Source organism: Sorghum bicolor, chromosome 2 (genome assembly GCF_000003195.3).
Source record: "Sorghum bicolor cultivar BTx623 chromosome 2, Sorghum_bicolor_NCBIv3, whole genome shotgun sequence".
In the NCBI taxonomy this organism is placed as follows: Eukaryota; Viridiplantae; Streptophyta; class Magnoliopsida; order Poales; family Poaceae; genus Sorghum; species Sorghum bicolor.
In genome coordinates, this window is record NC_012871.2 from 76623520 (window position 1) to 76650472 (window position 26953).

Consider the following 26953-nt stretch of genomic DNA (forward strand, 5'->3'; position numbering starts at 1 on the left):
CCAGGGTACGGATCCCTAAGACCGATCTAACATCCGCAGATCCAGACGAACAACGACGATCACACCACACGAGCATCACGGATCCGATCTGCAACAACCAAACCCTAACACCGACGCAGCAAACAATTCCACAGATCAAGGACGTGCTACGCCTAAGAGCCTTCTACCCGGGCGATCCACGGTCCATACACCGGAAAAAGCTAACGTCGGATATATACGAGATGCGAGCAGGCCGATGGATCCTAACCTGGACGAGGTAGAGGCCGGCGGTGCCGGCGAAGACTCCCCAGGAGGCGGCGGCCACGATGTCGGTGGACTGGGGGCGGCTGCGCGGGGAGACGAATCGGAAGAGGCCGGAGCTCGACGCCGGGAGTGCCATCGCCGCCGCCGCTAATCTCGGTTCACCCTTCGCGTGTCGTCGGCTTTCTCTCTCTGAGGCAGGTGAGGAAGGCCGGTGAGGAAGGCAGGTAGGCCTATATTGTATAATAAAAGCCCACGAGAACTATATGGGCCTGATTTGCAAAAATAATTGAGGCCCATACTTTTGGACTGGAATCCAAAGGATACGTACATGTAGATGTAGCCATGTAGGCACGTGTTGGTATGGCGGCCTTGTTCTTTTTTGCAGTGCAAATACGAGAAGAGGTCGTTCCCAAACCCGTAAATAAATTTAATCTATTTGTAAATTTATGAACAGACCTGCTTGCATTTTTACTCTCTCTAGTGAGTCTTCTGTAACTCCATCGTCGCACCGTCCTCCCCTCCTTACCATTTTTGGAGGCTCCTATAGGCTCTGTTCGTTTGAGCTTGCGTCAGAAGTTGAAACAAATAACTTAGTTGTTATATAAGTTGACTTTTAAAAAATTGGCTTGTGATGGTAAATGAACTAAAAGACGCTGAGAAATACCATCTTCTCGCTCGGTGTGCTGAGAAGCTAAAAGATCATTAAAATACCAATAGCGAAATACCAACAAACAAAACCCAAAAGTTAAAAACTAACTTTTAAGTAAAAGAAACTACAGCTCAAACAAAACAAGCTGCATGATATACGACTCCTTGAACACCTACACTAGGCCGCCGTTAATCTTCTCCCCGTCCATAATAAACAAAGCATAAATTCTGTTTGGTACCGACGCTCGGTTTCGGCAACACATGGCTATGTTTAGTTCTCATACAATTTTTTTTTAATCTAATCACATCAAATATTTAGACATTATATATAGATTAAAAATAACTAATTATACAGTTTATATATATTTTAGAGATAAATTTTTTAAGTTTAATTAGTCCATAATTGATACTAATTGCTATAATTACAAATGTGCTACAATACCTAAAAACGTTTTTTCCGCAAACTAAATAAACAAGACATGTGTAGAAAAAAAGGATGAGAATTACGATCGAGTAGGCTCAAGTGGAAGCAGAAGAGGGACCATCGGCCCATCTCCGATTGTTTTTGTCACATCCTTTGGCTCCTAAACCTCATTCAATATGGTGACAAGCCCATGACAATGGTCGTTGCGGCCGAAACTACAAACCTAAGGAGGAGGTGTTGAGCCTACATTGAGCCATTACCAAAAAAGAAAGGCTTGTTCATGAAAATGCATATTTTCTTATCTTAGATGAATGGTATGCCTATCAAGCAAGAATTTTGAATTACTTGGATTCCTTATGCAAAAAACTTAGTCCGATTTATTAGTGACTAGTAGATCAATCAGTTATGGTCCGAGTGACAAGAATTAGGCCAGGTATGCCGATTATAATCAAGTTTGCTATATGTGGGAAACAAGCATGGTTGTAATTAGAGCAAAATAATCTGAGTTCGGGTCATATACTACTAGCGATGAACAAGTGATGTTTTTTTGGTTATATATTACTTTTATGTATTATGTTTTGGATATTATTTGCAAAGATACAAGTATATTTTTAACTCGAAACTAATATAGTTACACAGAGACAAATATTTCCCTATGTTTACTTATTCTATAAGGCCAGTCTCAATGCATAGTTTCATTGCACAGTTACCAAGACTATAAACTACGTAACCGAGCCACATGAGTTTCATGGGAATGAAACTCCTCTCTCATCTGATGAAACTCCTTCATTTAATGACCCTGCCAAGTCAGCAATTTTGTTTATGTGGCACCCTATTTAATGTGCATGACACTATCATGAAACATGCATTGAGACTGGCTTAACAAAAAGTGCTACTCAAAATTGTATTTTGGAGATGGTGTTGACGTCTAAATAAAACGTTACTTTTGATTATTCGTGAGTGGAGGGAGTAGGATTTAGCTGGAATATGAATCAATAAATTACTTCCACTAGTTCCAAATTACCTTTTCGTTGATTCTTTTAAATAATGATTTGTTGATATATTATTTTTACTACGTATCTATATTAAAATCTATGTACGTACATAAAAAAAATTTAAAATATCTTATAGTTTAAAATGAAGTGAGTAGTGTTCTGGCTTTTCCTAAGGGCACTCACAATACAAAACTCTATCACACAATCCAAGACAATTAATCTCTACAACTAAAAATTATGGAAAGGACCTATCTACCACACTCATGGTGAAGCCACAACTCCCATCCCTTTTAGCCATGATAGGCTATCCCATCAACCTAGGCCCACTCACCCATACATGCAAAATTATTTTAGCGAATTTAAAAAAATCATAACTTTTAAACCGAAGATATAAATTAAATTCCGATTGCACCATTAAATTTCTCATAACAAATTCTTCAAAACAAGATCACACATGGATATATTTACATAAAATTTTATTAATGATTATTTATCTCTACAACTAAAAATTATGGAAGAAACATAGAGTATGTGGATTTTAAAACCTGTAACAACGTACGGGCATTAACCTAGTTATATATTATTTATAGTATTTTGCTGATGTCACAACATATTTATTGAAGAAAGAGGTAGAAAAAATAAGACTCCAAGTCTTATATAGACTCTAAGTCCACATTGTTCGAGGTAATAAATAACTTTAGACTCTATGATAGAGTCTGCATTGTGAGTTGTCCTAAATCAGATAGTTTCGAGTTTTTTTTATTTGGATTTCTAAACCCCTATCAAGCATATAGTAAGCCCGTGAAAGCAGCGTGCATGATGTGACAACATGGGGGCTGAGCGTGACCCCAAGATACATGGATGGAACCACTCGAGATACTGTGAACCATGCACTTGCATTGGCACAAGTCGACAGTACATGGGGCACAACAGGCTATACACGCAGGTAGTGAATCAGATGAGCACGTCCAAATTCGAAAGAAAAAAAGAGATGAGCACGTCCAAAAGACGAAAAGAACAAGTTGCTGCTGCTAGCTGGCTAGTGTCCGATCCATACCTATCAACCTCTGAATTATTGCGAACCCATCTGCAGGCAGCCGGTTTAACTTTTCCGGTGTTCTCTGATGGCGGCTGGAGTCGGTGAAGTGAAAGGGATCAAATCTAGCAAGCAACACTGAGATTTTACTTGCGTGGCAAGTGGTTTTCATCTGCACGTAAAATCTGTCGACCTAAAAAGTAGCTGTCATTTGTGGATAAACTAGTACAGCACATCAGTATCACATATCCAAACTTGTGTGGATTCACTAGCTCAAAGGAAGATAACAAAGATAGCAACAGATTAGCATTGATGAATTGTAAAGTACAGAGATTAGCATATTGCTGAATTGTAAAGTCCAGATTAGCATTGCTGAATTGTAAAGTCCATGAGCAATTGTCGTTGCAGCACGCCTTCAACTTAAGAAACTGACATACTGAATTGATGAACAGTTGAACACACTTAAATAAAGGTTTATATGCAGGCTAAAGTACTAGAACTACTTGGCAATGCACTATATATGTGTAGAATGTTCAGAGGAATAATACTGTTTCAACATGTGCAGGAACTTTTAACCCAAAGGGCGCGGCTTATCTCTCTTTAATTAGACCTTAATCTTCAAGTGGAAAGCTCTAGCTAGGAGATGATCTTTTCTTTTTTAACTTTCACTTAACAAGCAGAATACGCCAAGCGAAAAAAAGCACTATGCTTTTACATCGGCCTGTAAAGTCCATGTGACAGGAAATATATTGGATGCAAACTGACTGGGAACTTCAGTCTTCAGACCACGCGACTTTGCATTGCCATGAAGTTTTCTTTGGTTTTCTCGATCTCATGCTTATCTATCTCTCCTAGAGAGGAATGAAGTTGATATTTAACCGTTTCAGATCAGCATAGATTGGTGAGATCTATTGCTCAACTAATCTGTCGTCGTAGGGTCCATCCACGCACGTGCTATACCTTCACTCGTTATTGAACTGATCAACAAACCATCAAGTTATATATATCAGTGTGGCAGAAATCCAGATGTAGACAATGGTGCCGACCTCATGCCCTACTATTGTAAGCTGTAAGTTGTAAGTTGTAACCATTAATTGGCTAGCATCAGAGCCTTCTGCGCTTTTGATTAGTTTTCTGCAGTTGTGGGCCTGCATATTTCCTAATCAGTTGTCCGCTTATCGTGCAAACAAATCAACTATTATATTCTTGTTGCATCCTAGCTAGTATATGTATACTCTACCTTGATACATAGTGGCTGATCACGTTCAGAAAGAAATTTATGCCTTGCGCATTAATTGTATTTTTTTGCTTGCTTCCATGCAGCCTTTTGTGTTGTACGCAAGCTAGACAGATTAATTGTTGGTGGTGTAGCAACTTTATTTGCACCTTTTCAGTAGAGTGATAAATTTCAGTTGGGTTCCTTTCTCTCTAGTCTCTAGTGATGATTGCTCTAGACAAAAAAAATGCGTTCTCTTTTTATGAGTTTTTTTTCTCAATGCATACATGTGTCGAGTGGTTGATGAGCTATCCATTTTAATTTCTCTATGTCCTTCCCCCTAAAACATTTTTTTTTGAACTGTAAACGGGGGGGAGAGGTTCCCCACCTTCCCCTAAAACAATTGCATATGCACTATATATATACAACGTACTAGCTTGCTACTAGTCAAAGTCTTTGGAGTGCAAGACTTGGAAGTGGACGAGAGTGAGCAATATTGAAGTTGGGCTGACAGTAACTCGGCCAATATTGAAGTTTTTCTAACTTGTGCTGTCACGAGGGTCCTACGTGGATCTCCATTGGTCCAACCAAGCACCGATGCAGAAAGAACCTAGTGGTTACCCGACTATATATAGTGACAGGAATGATCTACAACAAAACCACCATATATATACAATTTGATAATTGGCTTCAAAAGCTAGCGATAGAGAGAGTTAGCACAGGCCACAAAACCGGCTGGCCCGGTTGGCAAACCCGTGTACTGACCCCCCACAATATCGATCATATATATTGTTCACTGCTTGCAGCTAACTGAAGTGCGCATTATGAATCCTGGAAAGATGATTTCGCCGTCATTGGCATAATTATGTAGATTATGTCTTGTTCGTTTGGCTGATAAGCCATGACATACTGTTGGCTGATTTATTATGAGAGAAAAACACTGCTGAATGACTGGCACCCAAACGAACAAGGTGAATTCATTATTGCATATGACATATATCGACCCCAGTTCTTTAACCAAATAAACTATTCTCTTCGTCAATGCTTTGTACTGACCATGAATATATTTGCTGCATAGACTGTTGCTGAGCAAACGTTGAGGCTAATTGGATTTTTTTTGTACTTGTTTTTTCCCTAAACAAACAAGAAGCAGATACTCATCACATACTTAACGCACAATCAGCTCTACAAATGCATACATAAGAATGACGGAATTACCATGGACCTTTTATCTCCAACTATCACGTCGCGTACAACATCATTTATTCCTTAAATAAATTCAAGAAAATAAATGTATCCTTGCCATGCCTTTGTGAACCCAAGTGGATACATTCCACCATAAAAAAACCTAATTAACTACTTCAGCCTAGCTAATTCTTTGGATTGATGTTTGCACTCTGAAAACATGCTTAATAAAACATGCATGAAGCTGAAAAATGCATGTACCCATTTCAAGTTGAGGATTTAGAATCTGGATAGAGATAAGTTCTACACAAATAAACTTAAGGATCAATTGAGCTCAGTTCACTTGTATACTTCCTACGAGACAACATATTCGTTGTATTTAGTCATGCATATATATATGTACAAATGCACAAAATAAGGCCTTTACAATACAATTCATATCCTTTTGGCCTATATACGTGGGCAGCAAATATACATATGCAAAACCTGTTCAGGATGAACTAGAGGTCTTGCCTTATTGTATTAATTACCATTATACATCATCCATGTGGATACCAACTATGTCATGCATGGCTAGCTACTACTAGCCTACTACTAGTACGACTTGTGCAAGTGCAAGTAGTAGTGCGTGCGTGCATGCATGCATGCATGCAAACTGCAAACGTGGCATTGGCTGGATATGCATGCATACATCAGCCTTTGTCAGGGATCGAAGCCAAACAGGTCGTCATCCCCGGCGTTGCCAAAGGAACCAAACGGCGAGCCGGTCATGAATCCGAGGCTGCTAGGAGACGACGGGAAGCTGCCAGGGCCACACGCCATGCCGCTGGTCCCTCCCGGCCAGTACTCCGCCGGCGCGGACCCCACGGTGGACGACGAGGCCATCGTCCCCGCTGATCCCACCACCATGGTTGCGAGCTGCGCGGCCGGCGAGCTCCTGCTGCTGAGCACCTCCTCGCTGCCGCAGCGGTAGTCCTGCTGCGCCTGCGCCGCCGGCAGAGAGGAGCTGTAGCCGAAGCGAGACAACATCAACATCGGAGTCGTCGTCGGATCAAAGCTTAAGGCTTGTTGGGGAGGAACAGCAGTGGTGGTGGTGGATGACGACGATGCGCCGGCGGCGATGGTGGTGCATCCTCCGAAGCTGATGAGGTTCGCGCAGTCCGGCGGCGGAGCGGTGTCTGGGATGACGAGCGGGATGGTGGAGGGGTCCTGGCAGGTGTGCTGGCCGTAGTAGCTGATGATGAACTCCGACGGGTTGGCATCGGAGGCCTGGACCTGCCTTGTCGCCATGCACCTTTGCTCTGGCCTGTGCGTGCACCTGTAGTAGCTCCTATATGCACATGTACATGCATGCAGTCATGCAGATGCAGAGAGAACTGGTCTGCTATAGTAGTGGTTCTTTAGTTTTTATTTTGTTTTTTAGAAAAGGTCATGTGATCAACTAGTGCCACTGCTACATATAGAAACACCATATGCATGTAGTGCCATATTATATTTATCGATGAATAATAATGTACATGCATGAGGCTTTTGGTCCAAAGCAACATATATATATAGTGCTTTATGATTAACTGGATATATAACCAGCATGCAGTTGCAAGTGTTTGGTATGCATAGCTTTAGTTTAGTTTTTCTTTATTATGGTATAGGGGGAAAGTATACTCAATGATTCTGTCATCACTATGACATACTATGTATACGACATGTAATACCTATGCATGACATACAAAAGGAGCCTTGAGTAAGATTAGAGGCCAACACATACCTCGGATTAGGGGACTCATGAATACGTTTTTGACCGTATTTTCTCCATGCTTTGCCATCGTCGAGCTTACTGGTAGTGACCATTTTCACGAAGGGGCTGTGCGATCTGCCATATGCATCATCCCGATCACATACAAAAAGAAAGATCGATAACCATCATACACCAAGTTTTAATTGGATGGACCGCTACTTCATGTGAATTATATATAGATATATAGATGCATGCTTATTTATAGAAATTAAACATGCATTCAAGTAGTACTTTTGCACTGAACCTAGATAGATTAACCTTTTGAACTTTCAGATTTGACAAGTGAAATCACAGTCTTGTTGGAAAGAAGAAAGCGCATGCAAGTTTTATTAAGTTTCTCCCTATCATTGGCACATAAAGTTTTATACAGCTAGCTAGGTATCCTTCAAATTGCAAAAGTAAGCAGCATAGGTAGTGGCTCATGCATACTCCCTCCGTCCCAAAAAGAGTGTCGTTTTAGAATTTCAGACATCTTATTTGACCATTCGTCTTATTCAAATTTTTTACATAAATAATATATATTTTGTTAAGACTTAGAGATACTTTGCTCATGCTTAATTTATTTTGTAATTTACATAAAATTTTTGAATAAGACGAACGGTCAAACACGATGTCTCAAAGTCAAAAACGTCACTCTTTTTGGGACGGAGGGAGTATATCCCAATAATGCATGCAAAACGGCGAGCTAGCTAGTTGCGCAGTTAAAAATTAAGGGTTTTGATTAGCCTTTATTTTTCACCTTCTCCTGGTGCTGCTCCGCCGCTGCGGCCCGGACCCGGCCGCCGCCTCGCCTCGCCTCCTCCTCCGCCCCTGTCCCGGTCCCTGGGCGGCGCCGGTGGTGTTCCAAGCCGACATGGCGCTCGACAGGCTGCTCAGCATCCTGTCAATCGTCAGTCTGAGCTCACTGGTGGTCCCTGCCGCAGCCGCGATCGAAGGCGTGGGCGACTCCTGCAGCATGGTCTGGAGCTTCGTCGCGCCCTCGTGCACCTCCATCAGCCTGTCCATCACCATCCGTGGCGCCGCCGTAGCAGGCGGTGAACGCCGGCCGCCGCCGCCAGCGGAAGACGCCATGCCCGCTTGCTAGCTATCTAGCTACCAAACCAGCGGTGCAAGTGCATGCATGCCCACCTGCCCGGCCGTAGCTGGAGCGATGGGGTCGTCGGGGAGGGAGCAGCTAGCTGTGCTGCGGCTTGTTTTTATTGGTGGCCGGTGGCCGCGGGGGGAAGTTGGGAGGAAAAAGGAGAGGAGGGCGCGGGATGGCGAAAGAGGAAGTGGCGTGGAAGAACATGCAGGCACATGTGGGTCCCCCCTGGGCCCTACTCGGCCCCCCACTGAACCGAGCGCAAGGCGACGAGGGAACGACCGCGCGCGGGAGCTGATCGTCATCGCCGTGACGCACCACAGTGAGGTCATCCATGCCTCAGACCTCACAGTGAGTCACTGGCTCAGTGAATACCTTGACCAGGAAAAAAGAATGGTAGAAACTTCTGTTATAATGGTACAATTAATGTAAAATAACAAAATACTGGTCAAAGTTATATTCTATAGATAATGAAAATTATCATTTGTTTTGTGACTAGCTAGGAGTATATACATAATCGATGCATTTATTCTGTTTAGTGAATCAATGGTGCGTACTCCTAGTTGTGTGTACTTGACAATGTACAATCAGAAATTTTTCACCTGTCGATCATCAAGGTGCTATAGCTAGTGATTTGAGGTAAGATGTATTTAGCTATTTGTGTTCATGTACAATAGCCTGCAGTCTCATTTAGTTTTGCTATTAGCCGCTAAAGAGCACCTCTTTTGAATGTCAACATAACCCGAGATTTAAAACGCTGCTTGTCATGCTGTGCAAACCGGAGCAAAATGGGAAATGAAAGCCCAACTGGTGTACAAGTAACTCGGGCGCCATGCAATGCAGCGAATGGTCCCAGCGAGGGGGAGAGCATCTTTACTCGCAGGCAATTTTCTTATGAAAACTTGTGCATCTAGGCTGACTGGTCTTTTGCCCTGACACATGCATGACGGGAACAGGGCGACAGATGGAAATTAAAATAGGAATTAGCCACCACAAGTTTTGTATCTTTTTCACATGTGGGGGAGACATGTAACATGTCTCTGTCTTCCACGTAAGTGTAGAGTACACTATTTCAAGGACAAGGTACATCAGAAATTCAGATGAAAGACATGTTGGATAGCATAGTTGAAGAGACGAGGTCAAAGACAGTGTTGCCCATTTCATTTGCCATGTCGACCGCGGTCACAAGTGGGCGTAGCCAGGATGCAGAAGCTACCACACAGCTCCCAAAATCATGAGATGAATTAGAGATAGTACATCGCCAGTAACACAAACTAAACATATATTGATATATATATGTGTGTCCGACTGTCCGTAAAGCCTTACTGCATCTGCAGACTGCAAGCATGCATGCTTCTGAACAGCAACCAGACAAACTGTGATGGAGTTCTTGCATGCTCTTCTACATAAATAAAAAATGGAGTTTATGTACGAAGCTAAAAGGACTACAGGTATATACAAAAAAAATCCTAAAGTTACAACGTAAATGGCACCATAGTGGGTGCCCTAGAACAATTTGAAGACGAGGGTGTGGTGCTTCCTAGAACATCCTCCTATTTTTAGTACTGGGAAGGAAAATTAGTGACCTAGTAAAACTAACTCAACTGCCACGACGATGGATCGAGGCTCTTTGATAAACCTTCACTGGAGAACATAAGTCATTTCTTAACTTATTGCTGGTTGTCATGTTGCTCCATTATTCGCCTTCTTTCAGCAGCTAACCCAGCCGCAACAGATGGAGGCAAACTTCTCAAGCTATCACCATAATCTTGATCTGCCTGTTCTAGGGGTTCATCAGGCCCGGTCATCGGGAATAGTGACTCCACATCCTTCAGCGTCAAAACAGGCTCATCTTTGAAGTTTTTGGATTTACGGTTTATAGTAGAGCAGACAGCTCTGCTCCTGTTCAATTTGTAGATGCTCTCTTCTATTGTTTTCTTCACCTGAAAATAAATAATACATCAAAACCCGTTTCCAAGAATATACTCCCTCCATTCCAAATTATAAGACATTCTAAAAATCTTGGAGAGTCAAAGCATCTCAAGTTTGACCAAAATTATAGAGAGAATTACAAAGATTTATGACATTAAATAGATATACTATGAAAATATAATTAATGAAGAATCTAATGATACTTAGTTGGTATAATAAATGTTATTATATTATCGTATAATTTTGATCAAACTTGAAATGCTTTGACTTTTCAAGATTCTTAGAATGTCTTATAATTTGCAATGGAGGGAGTATTAAAGAGAAGAAGAAAAAGGAGAATAGGATGTAGCGCTTACTATAAAACGGTGAACAAATGTGCTTTTGTCTTGCCCAACTCTATGTATCCTGCTGATAGCTTGTGCCTCAGCGGCAGGGTTTAGTAATGGCTCCACTAGAATAACATGTTGTGCTTCTAGTAGATTAAGACCATTTGCTCCATGCTGTATAAGCATCAGAAGTACTTGAACAGGCTTCATGTTGGAGGCTGTCTTTTTCACTTCATCTACATTTACATTGCTCACCTGACCCTTGAATCGGGAGAGGGCTGCCTGTGATTTTCTGAAAAGAAAGCAAACTTTCACAAAGTCATTTCATTGCTCAGAAGTCAGAGCATATAGAGTACTTCCGCAGTGATAACCATATAGCTGAAAGATCAGAAAGCAACAGTTTGGCCAATCAACAAAACTGAAAGAACGATTCTATATATTTTATCGCACCTTCCTCCTTTCATCCGAACATATGAAATGTTGTTAGCAGCGAGGGAGTGCTCTAGTACATCCAGTACATCATTCCAACTTGAGAAAACAAGAACTTTAGCTGTTCCATCAGTTGAAGTGATTCTCAAGATTCTTCTTGTAACAGCTTCAATCTTCATCAGGAAAAGAGAAAAGAAAAATGGGATCACATACAATAACCAGGCAAACCAGTAGAGGAGCTTGCTTAAGTATATGACCTATCTCCTTCCCTCTGCAAATATTTAACAGCAAGTGCATTATAGAAGTATAGTTAAACAATAACACTTTCAGACTCTTGAGAATATAGTCATTCCGTCTTACGGGCATTTCCAGGACTCTTTAGAATTTACGGGTTTACATTATTAACTTCAACATACAATAACCAAACAAACCAGAAGTTGTGGTACCTGCATAAGTATGGCCTGTCCTCTTTTTTTCCCTTTGCAAACAGTTAGCAGCAACTGCATTATAGTCTAGGAGATAGTTGAATACTAATAATGTTTTGAGGGACTTTTAGAACATAGTCCTTCCATCTTATAGGGTTACATGATTAATTATGTGCATGGACACATTGACACAAAGGTCCTACTTTCAAATGTAGTCATGCAAGTTACAAGCTAAAATAAGCAGTAACCACAGGGTTCAAATGCAGAACAGATAGAATATCCACAAAGTAAGGAGATTGCATGAAACCTTTGTTCCATATGAACCTTGGACAGAAATAGTGCTTTCAGCCAAATCTTCAGTGCTCTTTTCAGGTTTGTCCCAAGCTTTCTCAACTACAAAAGCAACATTCTCAATATCTGTTCGCTGACGGCATGTGGGACACATAATCCATTTTTTACGCTTTCCGAATTGGGCTGCAGTTTGTTCTGTCATGTAAAGACAACCTGAGAGCAGTAAGAAGATAATTTAGTCAAGGTCAGGAGTTCACTATACATCATATGAGTACTTGAACAGACAAGTGGCATGATTATCCAATTGCATGTCCTGAAGTTACATCAGCATTGAACTTAGCAGAAGGGTAAGATTGCTAAAGTAAATTCCACAGCTCAAAAGGCAGACAGACATGTTATACCCCATGACTCCATCCCTTCTAAACTATAAGTTCACAATTTAGCTTTGTCCTAAATCAAAACTCTCTAACTTTGACCAAGTTTATAGAAAGGCACATCAACATCTACAGTATCGAATTAGTTTCATTAAATTCTCCATGAGTATGTCCTGGTGTTGCATTTATTTGAATTTGTATATGTTAATATTTTTTTCTAAAATCTTGGTCAAAGTTAGAGAAATTTGAATTTAGGACAAAACTGAAGTGAACTATAATTTGGAACGGAGCAGTCAACAGTATCTATCTTATCTAGGAGTACTGCTTTTCTTCAAATTGGTGTAGCTTTGAACAAATTTGAACACAGAACTTGCATAGATACTCACACTTGCAGCATACAAAATGACCACACTGGAAAACCATTTTCTGGTCAAAAACCTTCTCCTGGCATATAGGGCATGGTTCATTACGAAAATCAGAGACAGTTTGCCCTATGACTGAACATGAAGCAACTGTATCAACGGCGTCGCCTGCTTTAGCCAATGATTCACCATGCTGGTTATGTGTTTTCTTGTTACATACCGCCAATCCCTAAAAGCACAGATGTGATCTACATTAAAAAAAAAGGAGCCACGCAAGAACAGGACTCTGTAGCAGAGGTATTATATTAAGATGATATTAAACCAAACAAATAATGAGTGACCCATATGATATAGTACCATAGTGATATCTTTGGGAACAAACAAGTTATGTAAATTGTACACTAACTAAAATGTGAAGTTCTGTGGCAGAAGTTTACTTGAAGTTATCACACACCTTTAAGTACCGGAGTTGACCTCTAACACGGGCTAAAGATGAGAGTGACATGAATTTTTCACTTGTAAACTGCACATTATATGGTATGAGTTCCTCTCTAGTTACAATATTGGAAGCACTAGGTTCATCGTCTTTCTCTTTGAGCTGAAGTCTCGAGATGGACATCTTGATCTCGTCATGAGCACGCAATAATTGGGTTTGAGCAATTGACAGAAACCTTGCTTGAGGAAACTCCTTGCGCATAGCCTAATTATCATGTCATGGTTAGCAACGAGCTTGATTTATGTCAAAAGAGAAAGAAACATTTTCTACCTCAAAAAGAAGTAAATGTTTTTTAGCAATTGCGGAATATTGCTTTCCCAATACTGTCTTTGAGTGATTCCGGATAACCCTTAATGCAGTCTCGGTTCGAGAAGGATGCCTGTAGACCTGTAAACATTGGCAGTATTAAAAAAATATAACAGATAGATAACACAAATGGAATAATGGATCAATATCGATCGCTTCAAATGCCAGGTCAGAGTAGCTCAGAAGAAGCTTTAAGTGATGATGGTCCTTGAAACACCTTTCACAGAGAGCGAAGGCGGATGGACTGATCAATACAGATCTTAGAAGACACATGGTAAAAGATAAATAGAAGGTGTAACATTATTTTCCAGAGAGTTGGAATTGTAATGCTATCCTTGAAAGAGGTGTGTTTAGAAGAAGAAGAAGGGAAAAAAAAGAGGAAATGACAACTATCGATAGTACTGCATGCAGGAATGGAAGTATGTAACACACCTGTATGTTTTCTCGAGCTGATCTAGGATTGTTATTGTCATAGCCAGGTTCAGATTTTCTATTACGGAAGAAGTGATTGAGCTCATATTTTCGCCTCTGTAGATCCTGTGCTTCTTCTACTGAATCAATGACAGAATCATTGGTTGATTTCTTAACAAGAAACAGACGTGCTTCATACCTCTAAAAGAAACGAAGAGATTAAATCAATAAACGATGAATTTCATAGAGGCACAAAAACATCAGCAAGCCCTGGTGCATATTAACCTGAAAGAGTTCATCTAGCTCACATTGGATACATAAAGAACCAGTGCCATCATAGCATTTTGGACAATATCGCTGGCCCTCAATGTCCTCATCCCTTGGGTTATCCATTGTTTTGTCAACTTCCAGAAGTCTATCCATAAGATGTTGCCTCGAACTTTTTAGAGAATCAATGTCAGCTTGAATTGCATATTTTAATCCAGTGATACTTTTAATCCTGTGAAAGAACAAAACAACCAATTTAACCATCAACTATAGAAATAAATATTGTTTGAACATATATTTAGTGATATGAATCCTTGAAAAAAAATGAATCGACATAGGTACCACGGAGAATATTAAAACAAGTTTGCTGCAGACCTGGAAGATATTCCCCTTGAACCCAAACCAGTGGTGCTCTTACTAGAAGAATTATCAATCTTCTTGATGAGTTCATCAGCAGAAATGTTGTTCTGTTCAATGCAGTCCAAAGCATGCAGCCACCAATTCATATGCCCACTCTGTAGCTCTTTAGTTTTATTCAAGACCTAAAGGTACGCATGCTCAGTATGAGGAGAAAAGGGAAATGCTTGGATCACATAAAACTTACCAAAAGAATACAATAATAACAGAAGACAAAGAAAGATAAATAAATTAAGATAGCTTGGTGCGGCTCAAAAAAAGATAGAAATGTACTGAACTTACCTCTGTGAATGATGCATTAAAATCCTTCTGCGCTACTACCAGCTTTGAAGTAAAAACTGACAAGTATTTTTCTGTGATTTCATTGCAAGTCTTCCTCAAGCAGTCATTAGCAAAACATTCCGATGAAGAGTGGCATCCAGCGACATTCTCCACTCCCACATCTCCAGTTATGCATGCTTGTCCAATTGTGTTTTCATCTTCTTCAGATGCTTCTAACCCATTAGCTGTCAAACTCGAAACACTGTTTTCACATATTTTATTTCGTTTCACACAAAGTACATTTGTCTCAACAGTGTTAGTTTCCTTTCTTTTTCGGCTGATTGAAACTTCAGAAGCCAGCTTTTTTAATGGGCATTCTTGTAAATATTCAGAACTAATTCTAAGCAGTTCTGCAAGATTGTAGTTGATATGAAGATTCAATAGAGGGTCAACACGGAAATCATCAACATTTTCATGAGCCAATGCCAATGCTTCTTTGTACAAAGAAATAGCTTCTTGGTTCCTTTGTTCAATAACAGCTAATCCGGCAAGACCATTCAGGGCAACTACAATTTTTCTCAGCTCTTCCTCTCCTTCAATTTTTGCTTTACCAATAAGAACCTGGATGCACAAAAGTATCATGGGCAACACTGAGCGCGTTATTAAAAAAATTGCACTACAGAAAACAGGTAGCAACCAGGACTGAAACATAATCAGCTATTCACCTGTAAAATTTCATCCATTGACAAAGGGTTATGCTGCAGGGAGCAGAGACCAGAACTCCCCACTTGTGGGTGGCAACATGCCTGCCGAAGTTTCAGCAGTGGGACTAGGAACTTGGCAATGTCGTCATTGGAGAGGTAAACATTTAGCACAGCATTTGAATCTACAAGCACGAGGTAGAAAGAACCTTCAGGTTTTTGGATAAAGGACATTAGTGTGGCAACTAATCAGCCATTGCAACATGTTTAATAAAAAGAGGTAACCTAGTGCTGAAAGCTCAAGGGACAAGGAAACTTTTAGGCAACATTACAGAAATATTTAACAGTCTTGCAAATTCGCTATTACCTATAAATGCCTCTGAAGATGGTATTATCCATATCTCACTCGAAATGGAATTCCGTCTATATTATCTACTTTAAAAAATGTCCATTCCAACTTTTTTTTTGGATCATTTTCTATGGAAAAGCATGAAAACCCTGACCCTGAAGAATTAATGTGGAAACATAAAATGGTTGATCTGGTGGATAAAGTACCTGAAATTGATTCTCTTCTATTGGTGTCATTTCTCAAACTTCTAATAATTTGATGTGCATGGTCCATGCAGGTTGCATGCTGCTTCTTATAGAAATATTCTTCAATGGAAGAAAAGATGAGCCATGAAAAACACTCTTCTTGCGGAGGCAGCTGCAGTTCACCTGAGACATGAATTTTGGAGGAACGCCACATGATTTCCCTCAAGAAATTGTGTGCATAATTCATTGCTACTCCGTTCCCCCTCTGCAGTTCAGTTCGATGAGACAAAAGGAGAATAAACTCAGACCAATTATCTCAGTAAAACCAAATGCTATCAAATCAAATCCTACCAAGTAGCAACAAGCGTTACATGCTGTGGCAACATTATTGATTTCATGTATGCTATAAAAAAACAACAAACCAGCACTACAAAGTTCATTGTATCATGAGGTTCTTAGTCCTTATAAAACATGCTTGCCTATGTTTTCAGACTATATGGACCTAGATGGTAAGAACTAAGAACCAATGGGCCAACTGTAAGACTTGCACTACCCAGGCTTTATGTACTTCACTAGATCCATCATCACCACCATGAAATTATGGTATTTGAGATCTGTCAGGCAAGTGATCACAGTTTATAAATGATAAACATTACAGCATGACAATGACTAGCATGTGACAGATTCAGTAGTAGCAGGCAACATACCTCATACGGGTCTCTAATAATGTCCACCCACCATCTATATGTGTCAAATGGGTTTGTCCTAAGAAAACGTAGAAGCCCGAAGAGATCATCAAGCCTGCGTTGTATTGGGGTTCCTGTGATACACCACCGGTGTTGAGCATTTAGCCTCAATGCCATCTCTGTCACAGAAGTCTTGCTTGACTCTACCATCTGAGCTTCATCCAAGCAAAGCCGCCACCAGTGGATCCTTGTCAGGACAGTTGGAATGACAGGATATCTAAAGAGCGTAATGACAGTTCAGCAGAGGCTCAACCAAAGTTAATTTAACTTAAGAATAAATGGCATGTCTGGATAACAATGGGATTCTTACTGTAAGCACTCAATGAAGTACTTGGACCGAACAAGCTACTGCACTTCTATTTCAACTATTATCAGTGTACCCTGATTCTAAGTGATGAATAAGCTTGAGTCAGATATTCTTTCAGATTCAGCTTCACCAGATTTTTAGTACTCACATAATGTCAGATCAATGAATAGGTATCAAAATTCAAAATATGTGAACCATGAACCCAGCACAACAAAAAAGGAAAGCATAAAGATAAAAGTACAGTGGCACAAATCTCTGAATTGGTGTGGTATGTCAGCTTGCATTTGACTTCTCCAAGAAAAATGGATGTTAGACATCAGTAGTAGGTTTAGCTCCCTCATTAATTTTGTTTTAATTGAAGCAATTTATTTTACACATGCTTTTTTAGGACAATTATTGTACACATGCTAGCAAGAATGTTATAGCTATTTATACAGAGAAAACATAAGGAAGAATCATGCAATTACCTTTTCCTAAAATTAGGAAGCAGATCTTCCTAGGGTTATATTTTCCAAATAACAACATTAGTTTGAAGTAGTTTCAGCTCATTGATATCTTTGCAAGGCAGCAGTATGTATATGGGTTATTGTTGATATTTAGCTTTCCTTGTCAAACAGCAACACTGTAAACCCCCAGCCCCTGCATTTGCCTCAAACATGGAAAAAAATCCATGATTTCCTGGTTCTGAGGAAATGTATGTTTCCTATAGTTTATGGAGGGTTTGAAAACTGGAATCAGTCTAACCTATCATGCCAACCTTCATTGTGAAACTAAACATTACTTGCCTCTTTTGAAATCTCAAGAAACGGCGATCACCGTCATGACGGTCAAAATCATGTGATAGATCTTCTTTCAAGACATCATAGGTCGTCAAGACAACATCAGCAGTACTTATCTCAGCCATCTCATTTTTTTGGATGGTAGCAGGATCCAAGTTCCTTGCACCTTCATAAATGCAAACTTTCAGAGATCCTGGCCTTGTGTGTCTAGAGTATAGAAAAACAGCTGTCAGTACTATCATTATATGCATATGCCTGTAGCTATACCATACCAAAGAGGCCAAAACACTCAAAAGGATAAAACTGGATAAGGCACTTGAAGCTTCATTCTTGGTATAGACTGCACTAGAGTCGACACGTCTTATTCTCGAAAGCTTCCCATCATGGGCACCCTCAACAAAGATCCATCATAAGGATTTTTAACATAAAGTTGCAGAACTTCTATACTCAAAATAGAAGCAGTGAAGAAGAGATTGAGTGTTACGCGGCTGAAACAATGAGAGCAAAATAACAGCCTTACATTCTAAGCAGAAAACAGAGATTTCAAAACTGAGAGCAACAGCAGGCAGTGTTGATGTAAACGCTAAACACTAAACAGATGCAGCCATTTAAACACCGATTAAACGGACACAGCTGGCCACCATGTAGCATTTGAATGGTGCTTAAATGGCTAACCGAACATTTAGGCGAAGCAGCACATAGTGTTACACAGTATGTCTCTCGAGCTCTCGATATAGTAAAGTGTAGCTTGGAAAATTTGAAAAATATTGATTCTGATATTCAGAAATTATGCGCAAAATTGTTCAATTAATCAATTAACATTTGAATAAAAGAAATCATACCGGGTAATCTCAGAGTGCCATTGTGCCAATATTGGTGCGGGGCATACTATCAATGTAGCATGGCTGAATATATTAGTTTGAGTTGCTTCAGTAAGCTCCAAGCACAGTCCACAAACGTATTTGTCTTCTGTCTCGACAATAGAACACCTGGGTTTCTTTTTCCTTCTAATTCCAGACTTCATGGTGCTTTTTTTGTTTGTTGATGCTACATCTTCAGTGGTATCATCAAAAAGTATATCTTTCTTGGGTGAGTAACCAACACAATCAGCATGTTGCCAAGCATCACAAATGTCACATTGGACCCATAGACCCATGTATGCAGAACTTTCACTCGCAGCACCACAGATGCACTCAACCCTTTCTACTTTCTGCCTCTTAATTTGATCCATTTCTGTTTTGTTCTGGGAGACAGAGAAGTCTAATGAAATTGGTCTACGATGAGCAAAAATGCACGCTAAAAGCTCGACAGTTTTCCCCAAGCCCATTTCATCTGTATGAATTGAGCACAGAAAAGGAGTGTCAGCGGTAACTATCCAGAATGGTAAAAATCATAAAAGCAGTATAATAATGAATTGATGAACACAATTGTTATCGACTTACCAGCCAAAATGCCCCCAGAGACATAAGGTGGAGAAGGCTCTGGTTGCAATGAAATATTTCCGCTGCATAGTAAGTTGGTAACAGATATGTGAAAATCTGATGTATTCACAGGAACAAAGGAAAAATTGAAATCAAGATTGGTGGAAACATTATGTGTATGTAAAGCAGGTTGCTCAAATAGTACAACAATATGTAATGAACTCAAGAAATCTCAAGCATACTTAACTAAACAAGCTACAAGCGTATCAACCAGATTTGATTAGTGTTTATACACTTCAGACTTACTTGAACGGATTATAGAACATCCTGGAATTCTTGTGAATAAAATCAATAGGAACACAATATGGTGCAGAATTAGCATATCCTTGATGGGGTGTATTTCCCTTTTCACGTTGAACCATCCAATGCGCTGCACGAAGTTGATATGGTCTGAGCTGAGGAACTAAATCAGGAAGATCCTCTTTCAACTGTTCTGCATTACTAACAACAGGAACAAAAGATAAGTATCATAACAATGGCCAGGAAAAAAGTATGATACATCCTAAGAATCATAACGAAGCTTTGTATAACTCAAATAATAGATTCTGATCACACAAGCACATATGGTATATCAATAATAAAAAATGGCAGCAAGTAGTTATCTTTAAATTTAAATGCTTTCATTTCATCTTCATGTTAAAGCACATGATTATGAGGTTAGAGTAATAGTGAGATGTAAGATACTCACGTCGAAGGCTTAACGGCCTCATAAAAAGCGGCAAGATCAAACTGTGAATCACTCTTAGGTGCCAAATCAGCATTACCACCATCATCAATTGGCACACCAAGGTCATCCAACCCATATATGGCAGCCGATGTTGTGACCTCAGGACGCAGCCAAGCCATCATATTCATCAAACTCTTCCTCCATGGATGCCTAGCCACCTCCAGCAGTGAGTCGCACGCGCTGAAAGCCTGTTCCATCACCTCCACTCTAACCCGAAACGACTCAACCCTCGCCTCACCCATATCCTGAAATGCTCTGAACGACTGAACCCGGAGCGTGACGAATCTCAAGCTCACCAAATGGGCGAGACCCGATACACCTTCATCAGGACCATCAAAACACCCTGAGACCACATATTCTGGATGCTTCCCTTCACGGCCACCATGGACGACATACTCTAGGAGCACGCAATCCGACGGCACAACGGGCCACTGGCCCATCCTGAACCCCTCCTCCGGCGCGTCACGCACCCGCAGACGCAACGAGAACGTCGACGCCCCGAATGCCTCCTCCAACGCACCTTCTTCCCCATCCCCGTCGCCGGAGACGCTCACGTCGCGGAGGACCACCTCGGCGACGTCGCGGTGGTCGACGTCGGCTTGAGCCCACGTGGTCCTATCCACCTCCACGCAGACGTCTCTCCTCGCCTCGCCCTTGGTCCCACGCTTCGTGCTGCCGCTAGGGCTCGGCGCGTAGGGGTCGGCCTCGGCCGCCGCAGAGGCAGCGCCCGCAGCTCGAACCGGCCGCGATTTCTTCCTCCCCATATGTGGTGGTGAACTGGTGATTCAGGCGGTGTGGTGGACGTGGACCATTCGGTGGGGCCTTGGACGCCGGAGCGGAATTGGGCGTGGAAATTATCAGAAACCTGTGCTAGGGAGATTGGAGGTTTTAGAAGGAGCCGACGAACTGACGGACCGAAACTCTGAATGGAGAGGACGGCGGAGGAAGGGCGACCGGAGTGTGTGTGTGTGTGTGTGTGTGTGTTTGTTTTGAAATCGAGTGTGTTTTTTTTTTTTTGGTTTATCTGGCTATACCAAAAGGAAATCGTGGAGTTAAAATTAGTTTTATTTCAATTTCATATGGCTCATTTGTTTCAATAAAGAAAGCTAAAGACTAGTTAGAATAATTTGTGTTTATTTGATCAAGTACGGTGTACTTCCTCCATACTCACATAAGAATTCATTTAAGACAACGATAGAGTCTTCAAAGCCTGACTTTGACTTGTAAGCCCCACTTATTATTTCTCTAAGCATTGAAGCTATCAACCTAAGCAATGCACTACCATATTGAATTAAAATCCACTAAGCAAAACCTGAATAACTATTTATCTCAACATACAATGCACTACCACATATATACAATTAAAATCCAATAGCACACATGACAACTGTAGTGTCCACGCCAGCAAAATAAATAAGTATAGTCCACATCATCATACTACACAATTCACTAATCCGTAATTTTTGCAGCAACGCACGGGGTATGCTCTTAGTATTCTCAATGTTTTGACACCTTGTCCAAAACAATTTTCTTGGTATGGAGAAAGTATCTATTTGAATGGTACTTTAATCTGCCATACTGCAACTTAGGCACGCTGCAATAGGTCACTACACTGTATATGGAATGCTTCCACATAGAGTAGATAAAATCTTTGAATTTCATCAAGAAAACCCGTGTGATTCATTCAGGATGGTGTTGTTTCAGATACACTGTTTCATTGGCTATTGTCAGTTTTGTCCATTAGTACCTATTCGCTGGTCTGAAAGGCTGAAAATATTGTTTGCTGATTTATCGTAAGAGAAAAATACTATTAGCTGGCAGAAAAAATACGGTTGAAAAGACAAACAAATGGGCTCATTACATAACCCATGAGTGAGCTAGGATATCAACATTCCAGAGATCAGACATCCCAGTTGGGATGGCTCTGTTCCAAGAAATTCAATCCTAGGTCCCAAATATAGCAAAATATATTAAATAAATTGGCATAACACATTTAGAAGGTCTATTTTATGTATGAAATTCAATAACACATACTGATCTTAGGTCCAGAACATAGTACAATATTAAATATCAAGGCAGAGCACATTTAGAGGATCTATCTCAAGTATGTCCACAGAAACATGTTGACATATCGTACGGTTGTGGCTAGCTACAAGCTCATCGCCTCTTGGATTTTTATTACACTCACTGCATGCATGGCAGCACCAAACTACTCTGACTCAGGTGTCCACGGAAACGTGCTGACATAAGGCATCCTCGTGCGGTTATGGCCAGCAACAAACTGATCGCCTCTTGGATGTTTGATACGCTCGCTGCATGCATGACAGCGCTCATAATCCATATCCTTCCTTATTGCAACCTTAATGTCCCTCACCATCTCATGACACCCACCTGAAAAGATATCACAAAATGTTCACATATTAACAACTCAAACACAGAAAATGAATACCCATATGAATAGATATGACAATCTTCACATACTAATGATCCAAACTAATCAACAACTTCAAACTGATCAACAACTTCAAATGCTTCAAATGCAGGGAACTCTCAAGAAACAATATTTCAAGCAAAAAACAATTAACCAGAAAATAATTGAATTAAGAATAAACAGCAAATAGATCTAAACTTTCACTCACCGAAACAAGAGTCATCGATGGCAGATACACTGAGGACACGTATAGGATCAGTATCCTTACACGCCTGAAGATTTGGAACCAGCATGAGCTCAGCGAAGAACAACCTCTTAGGCAAGTGTGAGTCTGAGGTGGGGGTCGCAGTGAAGTTCACGTGGGCATATGTGTTGTGATCTACGTCGGTGAAGCACTTAGAGAACAACACCTTTGCAATCTCAAACTTATGCTGTATCATTCGACCACATAATAACTGATCAGTAGAATGTATTGTCAAAGAAGTTATCTATTGAAAAAGAGATAACATACCGTTTTCTTGGTAGAGTTGTACCACTCCAAAGCAAGAGTGGCAAAGTGTTGTGCCTGAGAGCAAACTGGCCATCCAGAAATATCTGCTTGCCTCTCCATCTCCTTAGCCGTCAAGTGCTCCTCACTGCAAGTTAAACTTTACTTAATTAGAACTAAATAAACCAGAAATGTAACAAGGTTTGAACATGTCATAAAATGTAAGAGTGCACTTTTGTACAATTCAATTCACGTAGTTAAGAATAAAAAACTGTTATTAAAGAGCATGGTTAGGTCTCGACGTTAACTAGTTCTATATCACACATCATTAAAATCTAGAGCAAAGCATGGTCTAATTGCCTAAAAAGTAAACATCAAATAGCTCTTGATATACAACTTAGACATAGTTTGCTGGAACCATATTCCCTTGTGCTTGACTAAATTTGTAAAGGAAAAAGTCTACATCACCACATGAGGTTTGGAGAGGTGTCTACTTAATCACCCCCCCCCCCCCCCCTCAAGTGTAATACCAGGTATTGGACACATTAAAGTTTGCAAAACAGGTCATTTTACCCCCTAGGGTAGTTTTGCTAGGCGGTTTTGACTGTGGCAGCAGTTTTGCCTAAGTGCCACGCTAAGGTGCAGAAGGGTGCAGGGAGAGAACAGAGTAGATGTTGGAATTGTGTCACACACAAAGGGGTTTTTTGGAACTGCGGGCAGTTTTGGCACTGTGTCTTGTATTCATTTATAGCATAAAGTAAACTAGGGATACAAGAAGCTCTCTAGAGCATATTCTCTGGAATATAACTTAAGCCAACTTGGCTGCTAAGAAACCACTCCCTCTATCACAAATTGTAAGTCATTCCAAGAATCTTGGAGAGTCAAAGCATCTCAAGTTTGACCAAATTGATACGGTAGGATAATAACATTTATGATATGTGAGTGATAATCTGCTGTCCTCCTTTGCTCCTTGCCCTGCTGTTTTGCAGGAACATGTGGTCAGCTTCAGCTGCCACTGTAGAAGTATGGCAATGGGCCATTGTGTCAAGTACACCAGCTAAAGTAGAGGGTTGGTATAGTCAGGTACTAGAGTACTTGATGGCTGATATAAGCCATGTAGAGTAGTTGTATGGAGTGGTGTAGTCACCATCCAAGTAGTGTACCAGCAGGTACATGTTTTGTGTATACATACTCTACCTATGCAATCAGAAAAGGCAGCTCATTGCCACCAAATGCAGTGTCCAGTCTTCAGCCAACGCTGAAGACAGTTGTGTGCTGTGTGTGTGTGTGCGCGCGTGCTGAAGTGAGCTCTGCTCACCTTCTACCTTGGGACAGGGGAGAAGGAGAGGAGAGGGGAGCAGGTGCTGCTCACCTCAGGCAAGTGCTGGGCCAACATGATATCAACTAAGTATCATTAGGTTCTTCGTTAATTATATTTTCATATATATCTATTTGATGCCACAAAACTTTGTAATTTTTTTTATAATTTTGGTCAAACTCGAGATGCTTTGACTCTCCAAGATTCTTGAATAACTTACAATTTGGGATGGAGGGAGTAGAAGATAATAAAAATAAACTAGTAAATAGATAAAGGTAACTTAGCACTAGGCTTAACAACAGTAGAGAAGGAAGCAGTGATAGAAATTGATGCTTGCTGCTTGCTTTGTTTAGTGCTTAGTCGGGTCTCAGCAGCATTTCAGTCAGTTATTCAGATGGTAAGAGGATAGAAAAGTAATTCCAGTCAGATGGCAAAAGAATTAAAAAAAAATTATCAAACAATGTGAATGTGAACTGAGATTTCTCCGTGCTAATATGTTGGATCTGAACTTTTTTCTGCTGTTCATGGCCTTAGAAAACTTTCTAAAAAGTCACATAGATGAATATTTGATGCCCTGTCATTTTCGAGCAGTGTCTTGGGAGTTGACATGGATGTTTAGGTTTATCAAACTTTGCAATGTCCTAAAGCAAACAATAGAAATACTTACATTGTGTCGCTGGGTGGGTCATATATGAACACAGGCTTAGTGCCAGCCAGGCTGCGGTATAAAGCAGCAAACTTGACCTTGAAAGCACGGAAAGCAATCTTGGCCTCCTCCGTGTCACAGAGATCCTCATCCTCTTCCTCCAAGAGTCTAGCTTGCTCCAACAGATTACGGTTCGACTCCTCCTCTGCCTCCTCACAGTCTCTTGAACCTTCACGCATCACATGAATGGGAAGAGTGGGAACCGTCCTTAGAAGACCACCCTGGTCCGCCCATGCCTCATGCAGACACCAGGTGGACGGAGACGGATCATACCCCTCAGCCATGAAAGTCGGCAGAGTTTTCTTCTCTTCCTCAAACCTCCTCATATCCTTGAGCCTGGCCTGTGTCGCCCTCACCACCTCCTCCCTCGACTTCCTTGCCTCCTCCGGCATAGCCCTCCATACCTCCTCCGGCAGAAGAGGAGGCAGAGCCCGCCTTACCTCCTCCGGCAGATTTATCTCCTCCAGCATAGTTATCTCCTCCAGCAGAGTTATCTGTGTACCACATAAAAAGTAGTTCTTCTAATTAAAACTTATTATCTTACACCACCCATGAGAACCATATTCTGACTTTTATCTGATTAAAATCCAACTAGAGGTTCCATTGAACAAATAACAGATCCGATCCTAAGAAAAATAAAGCTTTCAAATAAGCATGGGAGATCAAATGAAATACAGCAGCATGCTACGAACCTCTACCTAGAGAGCCCAACTGAGACATTGTAGAATGGGCTAAGCTTCTTTCAAAACCATATGTAAGATGAAATTGATAGAATTTATAACAGCACTAAGGACTAATAAAAAAACACAAATATTAAGCAAGGAATTAATCTCATTATTGGAATAAATCCCGAAACTGCAAACTATCCGTTATCAAACAAAATAAACTAATAATAATCCTAATAGCATACCAAAAGTCTCCTACACAATTAGGCAGAGTTACCTGTTTAGGAACGATGGCGCGTGGGATCCTCCTCCATCGCCCGGGCGTCCTCCGCCTCGCAGCCGTCGCGGACGTGCCGGCCGTCGCGGATGTGGCGGACGGCCCGCTGCCTGATGCCCCCGACGTTACTCCGGCGCCTCCGTCGATCGAACCAAACTCCATGTTGCAGATCGGATTGATAGACGGCGCCTGCTTGGGGTGGGGGAGATGAGGAACACGCCGCCGCCTGAGAGATGCTTTCTCCTCCTTCTCCCCACTGCCCTTTTTTTTTTTTTAGAGAATCTCCCCGCTGCAGGTTTTTTTTTTGTGAGAGGAAGGTAGGATATATATTATCACTTTGAAGTGTTTACATAAATAGATACAGAAGGAGGGGACTCAAACCATATATATGATATATCTTCGAGAATCAAGCCTCCCTATTGAATATCCTACCTTCGTGTGCATACTGCACATAATTAATAAAATCTATAAAAGACCCCGCTGCAGGTCTGAAGGGGCCGAATCGGCTTCGGCACGGACAGCGTGCTATCAGCCCAATAGGTGCGGATGGAGGACCAGGTCGGACATTGAACAAACCTCAGCCCAACGTCATGAAAAGTCAGCCCATCGCTACCGCACTTTTCTGACATAAACTAGAAAATTTTTTTAAAAAAAAAAAACGGCGTTGCCGCGCGCCTGTGTGGAATGCCTACCATCGTGAAGCCAACTATTGTGAATCCCACCCGGAATAGGTAGCCCCAAAGGCGGAGTACTTTATCCCAAAACTATAAAACTGAATATTTTATTTTCCTAAATTTTTAAAATCGGTCAAATATAATTTTAGAGGATGGTTTATCTTTTTCTTTTCTATTTATTTCTTCTTAATCTTTAAAAT

General features: G+C 40.9%; 3 protein-coding genes across 6 annotated transcripts; all 3 read right to left on the reverse strand.

Annotated features, from left to right (window-relative positions):
• LOC8074454 (WRKY transcription factor 22) lies at window positions 6117-8767 on the reverse strand. Its single transcript, XM_002463351.2, has 3 exons — window positions 8282-8767; window positions 7513-7617; window positions 6117-7077 (listed from the first exon to the last, which is right to left on the reverse strand). The coding sequence occupies exons 1-3, from the start codon at window positions 8611-8613 to the stop codon at window positions 6450-6452; spliced, it is 1065 nt and encodes a 354-aa protein (XP_002463396.1). The 5' UTR covers window positions 8614-8767; the 3' UTR covers window positions 6117-6449.
• On the reverse strand, window positions 9889-21207 carry LOC8074455 (E3 ubiquitin-protein ligase SHPRH). Of its 4 annotated transcripts, none has more exons than XM_021453848.1 (19): window positions 20157-21200; window positions 19715-19909; window positions 19430-19491; window positions 18830-19319; window positions 17994-18194; window positions 16863-17118; window positions 16177-16420; window positions 15646-15806; window positions 14942-15541; window positions 14618-14784; window positions 14261-14474; window positions 13997-14176; window positions 13529-13645; window positions 13217-13462; window positions 12787-12991; window positions 12043-12239; window positions 11332-11483; window positions 10912-11173; window positions 9889-10566 (listed from the first exon to the last, which is right to left on the reverse strand). In XM_021453848.1, exons 1-19 carry the CDS (start codon window positions 20957-20959, stop codon window positions 10294-10296), a joined length of 5025 nt encoding a protein of 1674 aa, XP_021309523.1. In that variant the 5' UTR covers window positions 20960-21200; the 3' UTR covers window positions 9889-10293. The 4 variants fall into 4 exon arrangements, with proteins under 4 accessions (XP_021309523.1, XP_021309526.1, XP_021309525.1 ...); XM_021453851.1 differs by having other exon boundaries at window positions 19715-19901; window positions 20157-20262; XM_021453850.1 differs by lacking the exons at window positions 9889-10566; window positions 10912-11173 and having other exon boundaries at window positions 11354-11483; window positions 12060-12239; window positions 20157-21207.
• On the reverse strand, window positions 22154-26434 carry LOC8074456. The gene is made up of 5 exons (XM_002463353.2): window positions 26080-26434; window positions 25099-25631; window positions 23138-23261; window positions 22835-23057; window positions 22154-22586 (listed from the first exon to the last, which is right to left on the reverse strand). Exons 1-5 carry the CDS (start codon window positions 26239-26241, stop codon window positions 22405-22407), a joined length of 1224 nt encoding a protein of 407 aa, XP_002463398.2. The 5' UTR covers window positions 26242-26434; the 3' UTR covers window positions 22154-22404.